The sequence below is a fragment of the Mobula hypostoma genome, chromosome 10 (genome assembly GCF_963921235.1).
Source record: "Mobula hypostoma chromosome 10, sMobHyp1.1, whole genome shotgun sequence".
NCBI lineage: Eukaryota > Metazoa > Chordata > Chondrichthyes > Myliobatiformes > Myliobatidae > Mobula > Mobula hypostoma.
Genome location: NC_086106.1, coordinates 95,762,573 through 95,774,922, shown reverse-complemented (window position 1 = coordinate 95,774,922; position 12,350 = coordinate 95,762,573). Strand labels below are relative to the sequence as shown.

The following is a 12,350-nucleotide window of genomic DNA, read 5'->3' as shown; positions in this document are numbered from 1 at the left end:
GAGGATGGAGTGAGAGCAGATGTACGTGAAATGGGGGAGATGCGTTTAAGAGCAGAGTTGATAGTGGAGGAAGGGAAGCCCCTTTCTTTAAAAAAGGAAGACATCTCCCTCGTCCTAGAATGAAAAGCCTCATCCTGAGAGCAGATGCGGCGGAGACGGAGGAATTGCGAGAAGGGGATGGCGTTTTTGCAAGAGACAGGGTGAGAAGAGGAATAGTCCAGATAGCTGTGAGAGTCAGTAGGCTTATAGTAGACATCAGTGGATAAGCTGTCTCCAGAGACAGAGACAGAAAGATCTAGAAAGGGGAGGGAGGTGTCAGAAATGGACCAGGTAAACTTGAGGGCAGGGTGAAAGTTGGAGGCAAAGTTAATAAAGTCAACGAGTTCTGCATGCGTGCAGGAAGCAGCGCCAATGCAGTCGTCGATGTAGCGAAGGAAAAGTGGGGGACAGATACCAGAATAGGCACGGAACATAGATTGTTCCACAAACCCAAAAAAAGGCAGGCATAGCTAGGACCCATACGGGTGCCCATAGCTACACCTTTAGTTTGGAGGAAATGGGAGGAGCAAAAGGAGAAATTATTAAGAGTAAGGACTAATTCCGCTAGACGGAGCAGAGTGGTGGTAGAGGGGAACTGATTAGGTCTGGAATCCAAAAAGAAGCGTAGAGCTTTGAGACCTTCCTGATGGGGGATGGAAGTATATAAGGACTGGACATCCATGGTGAAAATAAAGCGGTGGGGGCCAGGGAACTTAAAATCATCGAAAAGTTTAAGAGCGTGAGAAGTGTCACAAACATAGGTCGGAAGGGATTGAACAAGGGGTGATAAAACAGTGTCGAGGTATGCAGAAACGAGTTCGGTGGGGCAGGAGCAAGCTGAGACAATAGGTCGGCCAGGACAGGCAGGTTTGTGGATCTTGGGTAGGAGGTAGAAACGGGAAGTGCGGGGTGTGGGAACTATAAGGTTGGTAGCAGTGGATGGGAGATCCCCTGAGCGGATAAAGTTGGTGATGGTGTGGGAGACAACGGCCTGGTGCTCCTTAGTGGGGTCACGATCGAGGGGTAAATAACAGGAGGTATCCGCGAGTTGTCGCTGTGCCTCGGCAAGGTAGAGGTCAGTACGCCAGACTACAACAGCACCCCCCTTATCAGCGGGTTTAATAATAAGGTTAGGATTAGTGCGGTGGGAGTGGAGAGCAGAGCGTTCCGAAGGAGTGAGGTTGGAATGGGGACAAGGTGCGGTGAAGTCGAGACGGTTGATGTCCCGTCGGCAGTTGGCAATAAAGAGATCCTGAGCAGGCAGAAGACCAGAGCGGGGTGTCCATGAAGAAGAGGAGGGTTGAAGACGGGAGAAGGGGTCATCGGTGGGGGTGGAAGAGTCCTTGCCGAAGAAGTAGGCTCGGAGACGGAGACGGCGGAAGAAAAGTTCCGCATCATGGCGAACACGGAACTCACTGAGGTGTGGGCGAAGGGGGACAAAGGTCACTTTAGATCACTGACTGTTACATATTGAAATCATTCTGCAGGTCACCTTCACTATTGCCAGCTCAAAAATATGGTGCTTGGCTACAAAAATATTTATAATCTGTTGTCACGCGAGTTAAATCCAAACCAGAAGATAAGAAAATAAAATTGAGAGAGAAAAAAAAAACTTGTAGGCATGGTTTCAGGAACTCTTTACCCTTTGCATTCCACTTACCTTAAATGGTTCCATTTTAGGCACTGGAATAACTATCATAGTCTCTGGACAGTTCTTCGCCTTGAGCTTTTTTTCATCATTTCTCCCATATCCATTTGGTCAAAATCAATAAAATCTACCTTTACTCTGGTAATGGAAGGTAAGATTTTAATGCCATCCCTACACAAGATGCTGTAGCCTCCCAACTGCAACTGATCATAGAATATTAAAAAGTATAGGACATAAACAGGGTTTCAACCAACCAGATTTAAACAGACAATGATACTAATCTAATTAATCCTACCTGCCATCAAATAGTTTTTGTCCCTTTATTCCGTCCCTAGTTAAGTATCTGTCTAAATGCTTCTGAAACTCATATCTGTTTCTGCCACCTCTCCCGGCAGTGTATTCCAAGTATCTATCATTCTGCAAATGGACTTCCCTCTCACAACTCCTTTAAACATTCTCCCTCTCACTTTAAATCTAACATTTGACCCATTGGCTCTGGAAAAAAAAACAGAATCTGACTGTTTAGCCACTCTATGGCTCTCATAATTTTATACATTTTCTCAGAAAGACTCAGTCAAATTTATGAGAATGACTTTTCCCACCCAAAGCTATGCTGACTGTCCTCTGGGAGGCAATATCACAGCCGACCACATTTATTGATGAGCCATTCACACAAGCAGTAAGTGATATTTTCAGTTAAGTTACTATTATTTTCATTTCAATGTCTTAGACAGTTACGACCATAAGATACAGGAGCAGAATTAGGGCATTTGGCCCATTGAGTCTGCTCTGCCATTTCATCATGGCTAATCCAAATTTCCTCTCAGCCCCAATCTCCTGCCTGTCCCCTCTATCCCTTCATGCCCTGATCAATCAAGAATCTATCAACCTCTGCCTTAAATATATATAAAGACTTGGCCCCCACAGCTGCCTGTGGCAAAGAGTTCCACAGATTCATGTATAACACTGAACTTCAGTTTAAACCTAGCAACTGCTAGTATGTTATACAGTTCATTGTGAATGCTATTGTTGAAAATGCAGGAATAAAAATAATATTTCAGAAGAAGAAATATTGTATGATCAAACACACACATCACCCCTTTTGGCAAATAAGCGAGATAAAATGAACATACTTACTGAGATCCCAGAACAAAAGCAAAGCCAAGAGGAAACATACTTGCTTTGCCATACTGCAACTACTAGCGCTATTATGCCTGTTCCCGTAGTCTTGAAGGCTTGTACTTCCCTTTTTTCTTCTTAATTAATCCTATTACATCACTAAACTGTGTAATATGATTAAGAGGCATGAAACAACACACCCTCGTGCCTTCCCTATCATTTTGGGGGACTTTAACCAGGCCAGCTTGAAGGAGTCTCTAAATCAGGGGTCCCCAACCTTTTTTGCACCGCGGACCGGTTTAATATTGACAATATTCTTGCGGACCGGCCGACCGGGGTGGGTGTTCAAGTAGGGTTAAACTCACCTCAACATATCTTTTACAGTTAGGGTTGCCAACTTTCTCACTCCCAAATAAGGGACAAAAGTAACAGTCAAATCCCGGGACACTTTACCCCGGGAAAAGACTACCATGCCCATGAAGCCTGGCACGGGCACCTGTGTGCGCATGTGATGTGCACATGCGCGTACGTGCCAATTTTTTTCCCCACAAATTTGGTTTTGCCTTCATCTTCCCGACTACACTGTACATACATTATTTCTACTTTATATAGGCTGTGTATTTATCATATCATTCCTGCTTTTACTATATGTTAGTGTTATTTATTTTCGGTTTTATGTGTTATTTGGTATGATTTATTTTTTTGGGTCTGGGAACACTCAAAAATTTTTCCCATATAAATTAATGGTAATTACTTCTGCGCTTTACACCACTTCGGCACGAAAGGTTTCATTGGAACGCTCCAGCTTAGCGGGGGAAATACGGGACAAGGGCGGTCCCATATAGGACAAACCAATTTAGCCCAATATACGGGATGTCCCGGCAAGTATGGGACAGTTGGCAACCCTATGTTCAAGTTCAACAGTGCGTGACAGGGAATGAGGAAAGGTGCAGCTGGCTCATATCGTTTCCTCACGGCCCGGTAGCACATGCTCTGTGGCCCGGTACCAGTCCGCAGCCCGGTGGTTGGGGACCACTGCTCTAAAGAATTATTACCAGTAAATCACTTGTAGTATCAGAGGAAGGGACACAATGGACCACTGTTACACCATCATTGAGAGCGCTTATCGTGCTATCCCATGCCCACACTTTGCAAAGTCTGATCACCCGGTTGTACTTCCATTCCCTGAGCACAGTCAGAGTCTGAAGACTACAGCACCAGTAGTGATGACCAAGAAGTTATGGGCAAGGGAGCACAGGAGAACTTACAGGACTGCTTTGAATTGTTGAACTGGACTGTACTCAGGGATTCATCTTCGAGTCTGAATGAGTACGCCACAGCTGTCTCTGACTACTAAAACCTGTGTGGACGAGTGTGTGCCAACAAGAACTTACTGTACATACACACATCAAAAGCCGTGGATGAACCAAGAGGTTTGGAGTCTGCCGACGGCTAGATCTGTGGCATTCGAGTCTGACGACCCCAGTCTGTACAAGGAAACCAGGTACGACTTGCGGAGGGCTATTTCAAGAGCTAAGGAAGAATTCCGAGTGAGGTTGGAGGCAACATCGGATGCACATCACTCAGGCAGGGCTTGCAGGGCATTTCTTCCTACAAAGCAAAACCCAACACAATGAATGGCAATGATGCTTCACTTGCAGATGAGCTCTATGCCTTTTATACTCCCTTTGAAAGGGAGAATAAAACTACATCATGAGGATCCCTGCATCACCCGGTGACCCCTGTGATCTCTGTCTTGAAGGCCGACACCAGTTTGTCTTTCAGGAGGCAGGGAGGCAGGCTCTGCCAAGGTTCTGAAAACCTGTGCCAAGCATCTGGCAGAGGTGCATTGGTGCTGCTTCCTGCACCCATGCAGATCTCATCGGCTTCATCAACTTTGCCTCCAACTTCCACCCTGCCCTCAAATTTACCTGGTCCATTTCCAACACTCCCTCTCCTTTCTTGATCTCTCTTTCCCTGTCTCTGGAGACAGCTTATCCACCGAAGTCTATTATAAACCCACGGACTCTCACAGCTACCTGGACTATACCTCGTCCCACCCTGTTACTTGTGAAAATACCACCCCCTTCTTTCAATTCTTCCGTCTCCACTGTATCTGCTCTCAGGATGAGGCTGTTCATACCGGAACTAAGGAGATGTCTTCCTTCTTCAGAAAAAAGAGGCTTTCCTTCCTCCACCATCAACGCTGCCCTCACTTGCATCTCTTCCATTTCACACACATGTGTCTGCCCTTACCCCATTCTCCCATCACACCACCAGAGTTCCTCTTGTCCTCAACTACCACCCCACCAGCCTCCACATCTAGTACATAATTTTCTGCTTTATGCAAAGATCAATCCCTACGCGATTCCCTTGTTCATTCGTCCCTCCCCACTGATCTCCCTCCTGGCACACCTTTGCAAGCGGAACAAGTGTTACACCTGCCCCTACACCTCCTCCCTCACTAACATTCACGGCCCCTAACAGTCCTTCCAGGTGAGGCGACACTTCACCTGTGAGTCTACTGGGGTCATCTACTGTATCCGGTGCTCCTGGTGTGGCCTCCTGTATATCGGCGAGACTCAACGCAGATTGGGACACTACATCACCAAGTATCTACGCCCCATCCGCCAGAAAAAGTGGGATCTCCCAGTGGCCACCCATTTTAAATCTACTTCCCATTCCCATTCCGACATGCCATCCATGGCCTCTTCTACTACCACAATGAGGCCACACTCAGATTGGAGGAGAAACACCTTATATTCCATCTAGGTAGCCTCCAATCCGACGGCAAGGACATCAATTTCTCAAGCTTCCACTAATTGCCCCACCCGTCACCATTCCCATTCCCCTCTCTCACCTTATCTCCTTATCTACCCATCACCTCTCTCTGCTGCTCCTCCCCCTTCCTTTTCTTCCATGGCCTTCTGTCCTCTCCTATCAGATTCCCCCCTCTCCAGCCCTTTCCCTCTTTCACCAATCGATTTCCCAGCTCTTAACTTCACTCCTCTCCCTCTCCCAGTTTCACCTATCATCTACTATCTTGTATTTCTTCCCCCTCTTCTCCCACATTCTTACTCTGACTTCTCATCCTTTTTCTCCAGTTCTGATAAAGGGTCTTGGCCCAAAATATTGACTATTTACGCTTTTCCATTGATGCTGCCTGGCCTGCCGAGCTCCTCCAGCATTTTCTGTGTGTTGCTTGGATTTCCAGCATCTGCCGATTTTCTCTTTGTAACTGGTGGGGGTGTTCAAAGACATTTTCAGTCTCTCAGTGCTACAGAAAGAAGTTCCCACCGGCTTCAAAAAGGCAACCATTACGCCAGTGCCCAAGAAGAGCAGTGTGAGCTGCCTTAATAACTATTGTCCAGTAGCATTCACATCTACAGTACTGAAATGCTCTGAGAGGTTGGTCATGGCTAGAATTAACTCCTGTCTCAGCAGAAATGTGGATCCACTGCAAGTTGCCTATCGCCACAATAAGTCTACAGCAGACGCAACCTCATTAGCTCTCCACAAGGCTCTGGATCACTGGGACAATATAGATACCTATGTCAGGATGCTGTTTATTGACTACAGTTCAGAATTTAACACTATCATTTCTACAGTCTTGATCAAAAAGCTCCAGAACCTGGGCTTCCGTACCTCCCTCTGCAATTGGATCCTTGACTTCCTAACCAGAGGACCACAATCTGTGTGGATTGAAAATAATATTTCCACTTCACTGACAATCGACACTGGTGCATCTCAATGGTGTGTGCTCAGCCCACTTCTCTGCTCTCCCTACACCCATGACTGTATGGCTAGGCAGAGCTCAAATATCATCTATAAATTTGCTGATGATACAACCATTGTTGGCAGAATCTCAGATGGTGACGAAAAGACGTACAGGAGCGAGATATACCAACCAGTTGAGTTGTGTCACAGCAACCACCTTTCACTCAATGTCAGTCAAGAGCTGTTTGTGGATTTCAGAAAGGGTAAGACGAGGGAACACAAATCAGTCCTCATAGAGGGATCAGAAGTGGATAAAGTAATCCTGGGTGTCAATATCTCTAAGGACCTAACCTGGTCCCAATATATCAATGCAGCTATAAAGAAGGCAAGGCAGTGGATATATTTCATCAGGAGTTTAAAGAGATTTGGTATGTTACTTAAAACACTCACAAATTTCTACAGATGTGCCGTGAGGAGCATGCTGACCGGCTGCATCACTGTCTGGTCTGGGGTTGGGGGCTACTGCACAGGATCGAAGTAAGCTGCAGAGAGTTGTAAAGTTAGTCAGCTCCATCGGGGTAATGGCCTCCATGGTATCCAAGACATCTTCAAGGAGCGGTGCCTCAGAAGGCAGTGTCCATCTTTAAGGACCCCCACCACACAGGGCACGTCCTCTTCTCATTGTTACCATCAGGAAGGAGGTAGAGGAGCCTGAAGGCGCACACTCAGCGATTCAGCAACAGCTTCTTCCCCTCTGCCATCTGATTTCTGAATGGACATTGAACCCATGAACACTACCTCACTACTTTATATTTCTTTTTTTTGGCACTACTTATTCAAGTTAACTATTTTATATAAATTTACTGTAATTCACAGATTTTTTCTATATTATCATGTACTGCTGCCGCAAAGTTAACAAATTTCATGACATATGCCAGTGATATTAGACCCAAGCCTGATTCTGATTACTTTTCTTTCCCATAACCTATTCTCTATCTTGTACATTAACTCCAACCTTCCAGACAGACCGGATGCCTTGGAATTCGCCTATCACGGAAACAGGTCAGCAGCGGAAACCTCCCTGGCCCTACCTGTCTCTGGAACATCTGGATCATGATGACACATATGCCAGCCTCTTAATTATTGACTATATAACAGTCTTCAGTACCATAACTCCTAGGAGTCAGCACCCTCTTCTGCAATGGGATCCTTGACTTCCTGACCGACAGACCGCAATCAGTAAGGTTAGGCAGCAATACCTCCTCCATGATTATCCTCACCACAAGGCTGAATCCTCAGCCCCTTCCTATTACCTTACATGACTGTGTGGCTAGATTCTGCTGTAACAGCTGTTCGCTGCTGACACCTCTGTAGCGGGTCAGATCTCAAACAATGATGAAGTGGAATACAGAACAGAGATAGAGAGCCTCGTGGCACGGTGCCAAACAACAACCTTTCCCTCAACCCTCAGCAAAGCCAAGGAGCCGGTTATTGAGTTCAAGAGCAGGGCGGAATACATGTTTCTCTCTGTATCAATGCTGCAAGGATAGAAATTGAGAGCTTCAAGTTCCAAGGTGTAATCCTAAGCAATAATCAGTTTGGTCCAGCCACGTGTATGCTATAGCCAATAAAGAACACCAGGACCTCCACTTCCTCAGGTCACAAAGGAAATTCAGTATGTCTACAATTACCCCATCAATTATTTTACAGATGCATCATAGAAAGCATCTTATCTGGATGTATCATCCTTGCTATGGCAACTGCTCTGCCCAGAGACCGCAAGAAACTGCACAGTAATGGACACAGCCCACTCTGTCCTGAAAACAAGCCTACCATCCATTGACTCCATCTACACTTCCCTCTGCCTTGGGAAAGCAGCCAGCATAATTAAAGACCCTTCCTAACTCAGTCATTCTCTCTCTGCACCCCTCCCCTCTTTGAGCAGAAGACACAAAACTTGAGAACTTGTAGCACCAGGCTACAACCCTATAACTTCAACAGATGTCTTTACAGTAAAGATGAACTATTGATCTCTCAGTCTATCTCACTGTGGCCCTTGCACTTTGTTTGTCCACTTGCCTTGCCTTTCTTTGCAAGAGTAATCTTATATTCTGCTGTTAATGTTTGCACAATCTCTATGTACTCATGGATGGAATGGCATGCAAACAAAAATTTCAAGTTCAAAATACACTTATTATCAAAATACATATTTGTCACCATATACAAGATTCATTTTCTTGCAGGCATACTCAGTAAATCCAAGGAACATATTAGAATCATTGAAAGATGACGATCAACGGGGCAGACAAACAACCAATGTGCAAAGGACAAACAACCAATGTGCAAAGGACAATTAACTGTGCAAAACGCAAAAGAGAATAATAAATATAGATAGATTGATAGATAGACAGATAAATAAATGGATGAATGAATGAATAAATAAGCAATACATGAGGTGAAGAGTCCTTGAAAGTGAGTCCAGAGATTGTGGAAACAGTTTAGTGATGGGGGCAAGTGAAGTTAAGTGAAGTTATCCCCTCTGGTTCAAGAGCCTGATGGTTGAGGGGTAATAACTGTTTCTGAAGCTGGTAATGTGAATCCTGAGGTTCTTGTACCTTATTCCTGATGACAAATAAATAAATAAAGGCATCTGTTAGTCTTGCAAGACCATGGATCTGGGCCTGGAAAGTCTTCACTCTCCAGGGCGCAGGCCTGGGCAAGGTTGTATGGAAGACCAGCAGTTGCCCATGCTGCAAGTCTCCCCTCTCCACGACACCAATGTTGTCCAAGGGAAGGGCACTAGAGCCGATACAGCTTGGAACCAGTGTTGTCGCAGAGCAATGTGTGATTAAGTGACACAAGGACACAACACGTTGCCTCGGCTGGGGGTCGAACTCACGTCCTTCAGGTCGCTAGTCCAATGCCTTAACCACTTGGCCACGTGCCCACACAGCTACATAACAAACAAATTACCAAGTCAGGGTATATTTTCTAAACATCATTTGTAAAGTACCAACAAAAGAGGAAATATTATTCTTCGACCAAAATTACCAAGTAGCATAAAATACAGGGTTTATTCAATAATGTAAATGGAATTCTCTTTCAAGCAGTAACCTCATTGAAATCAGCCAATAGCCTGAAAGGTGCATTAGAAGGTTGTCAAAATCATTGTCATGAGCAAATATTCTGAAGTCCATGAACTAATATTCATTATAAGTTAATTTAATTCAATTTGCCACTGAAGTCATAAACTTCTCCTCCTGCTCACTAAAAGAAGAAATGCTTGGAGATACCACTTAAGTCTTGAGGAAAATCTTTATGTGCTTGACTGTTTCCTTCTGCACCTAAATTTCAATTGACTTTGTTTAAGTCTAAAACTGCACTGGCCTTGGTGATTCTTGCAACTACTGATTTTTGCTTTACATTGCTAAACTTTTCTCATACAAGTTTTGCTGAAAGTTGTCCTTTAGGTAACAGAAAACAGAAATTCTTTGAAAATTTTAACACTGTATTTTTTATTGATTTTTTGCACTGTGACTGGTGTGGTGGCACTGCAAAACCTTTGGCATTCCCTTCTTAGCAGTCACAACAGAAGACGTGGACACACTCACATATGCCATGTTATATCATATTTCCTTAAAAAAGATAAAAAGGTCAACAACAGTGGGCCTGGAGAAGCTGTTTTAAATTCTGATGTGATGCAGCTTGACAGAAAGAGTACATAACACTGTTCCCTCGAAGCTGTACAGGTGCACAGGCATGCAATGACTAAAATGCTCCCGCGAAACTGCACAACTGGAACTTTTTTTAACATTATGGTAATATAATTTTGAAATTTTGCTAATATAATTTTGAAATCTATGCTAATAGTTATGAAATACACTGTCATTAATTATGTATTAATGAATATAATCCATAATTTTTTTAAATAAAACATACTACAACCTATGCCTTGAAACACTTCAGAGCTTCAACATATTTACACTGTCAGTGTTCCAAGTTACAACACTGCTATAAATTGTAACAGTCGGCACAGAATGGGAGTCAGTATATCATTATTAATAAACCGCCAGCCCGCTGAATGCCAATGCCATCTAGTCAAAACATTTTACTTTTTCCATAGTGCCTATTAGTTGGTTTGACTGATATTGTCTACTTGTGAGTTGTGGTTTGTGTTTGTTTGATGTGAAAAATTCTATATTTTGACTTTTTGTTAAGTATCATTTAAAAAATCATAATCTAATAAGAATTTTTAATTTAAAAATTGTTAGAAAAAGGTAAAAATTCATTTCTATAAAATTGTTTGTATGACTGTGGTTATTTCATTAAAATTATAAAACTTCCATCTTACCTTATTAAATTTTTTCAAACAGTAATAATTATTATTATTTTTAGTATTCTAAAAATGTCAAAAAGAAAAACAGAAGAGTTAAATGCTTTGAAGAACAAAGCTTGTACAAAATGTAAGGTTGATTGGCTTTTGCATATATGCAAAAGTGAAAGTTGGGAGTGACTACAGTAGTGGAAGATTGGAAGTTAGATTACTTAAAACAACATCTTAGATAATTCATATAGATGCAGTTAACAAATTACACAATTGGAAGAAATGTGGAATTTTGCGCATGTTGACTGAAATTCCAAAAGAGTGTGAAGAAGGAATGAAACAAGACATTCTTGCCATAGAGGAAGTAAAAAGAAGGTTCACTAGGTTGATTCCTGAGATGGCAGGGCTTTCATATGATGAAAGACTCGATCGATTAGGCTTATACTCGCTGGAATTTAGAAGATTGAGGGGGGATTTTATTGAAACGTATAAAATCCTAAAGGGATTGGACAGGCTAGATGCAGGAAGATTGTTCCCGATGTTGGGGAAGTCCAGAACGAGGGGTCATAGTTTAAGGATAAAGGGGAAGCCTTTTAGGACCGAGATGAGGAAAAACTTCTTCACACAGAGAGTGGCAAATCTGTGGAATTCTCTGCCACAGGAAACGGTTGAGGCCAGTTCATTGGCTATACTTAAGAGGGAGTTAGAAATGGCCCTTGTGGCTAAAGGGATCGGGGGTATGGAGAGAAGGTAGGTACAGGGTTCTGAGTTGGATGATCAGCCATGATCATGCTGAATGGCCGTGCAGGCTCGAAGGGCCGAATGGCCTACTCCTGCACCTATTTTCTATGTTTCTATGTTTACGTAAGAAATCTAACTCTAATATGGTCAGTGTGAGAACTGATAACATTATCTTAGCAATTATGATAATGCCTGAAGGTTTTGACCAATCCACAACATCAAGTAGCACTAACTGTTCTTAAAGATGATTTCAAATATCTGGCATCTGTTTGTAAATTCCTTCAGAAAGCTGTTTGAATACAATTGAAACACTGCAGTAAGCAAAAGCAAAAATTAACAAGTTACGATCATTGTATCTTGGCGATACCGTATATTGGCGTGACAAAGTGAAAGATCTGCTTGCACGTAGAGGTTCTGACATCAGTACTGTGCCTATTATTCAATTCATTCAACATATGTGTAAGCACTTGAATAATTGATTTCATGAGGATGAGTTAAGAGAATAGCAAGCTTTTGACCCTGTTGCTATTGTAAATGCAATCAATTTGAATTTGGAAAAGAGAATGTTGTACAACTGACAAAAAAATACTCAGCTACTATTATGGATCGTGATAAAAGTATTGCCTCAAAAATATTGTAGTAATACTGTGATTTCAAATTTGTCAATTCTGATAAAATTAAGAATGGTTCAATTAAGATGTTCATTGATATTTTGAACTACATCCTTAGAAATTAAGAATTTGAAGAACAGTCAATTCTTGC

The 12,350-nt window shown here is 43.0% G+C and overlaps 1 protein-coding gene across 2 annotated transcripts in view; it reads right to left on the bottom strand.

Annotated features, from left to right (window-relative positions):
- The window catches only part of si:dkey-22i16.9 (V-set and immunoglobulin domain-containing protein 4), a 39,607-nt gene extending 36,705 nt beyond the window's left edge, over nt 1–2,902 (bottom strand). For both annotated transcript variants that reach the window (XM_063060900.1, XM_063060901.1), the window contains exon 1: nt 2,825–2,902. In XM_063060900.1, coding sequence (XP_062916970.1) covers nt 2,825–2,876 — 52 coding nt within the window. In that variant the 5' untranslated portion in view covers nt 2,877–2,902. The remainder of the gene's footprint in view (nt 1–2,824) is intronic.
- Between the last annotated feature and the right edge of the window lie 9,448 nt (nt 2,903–12,350).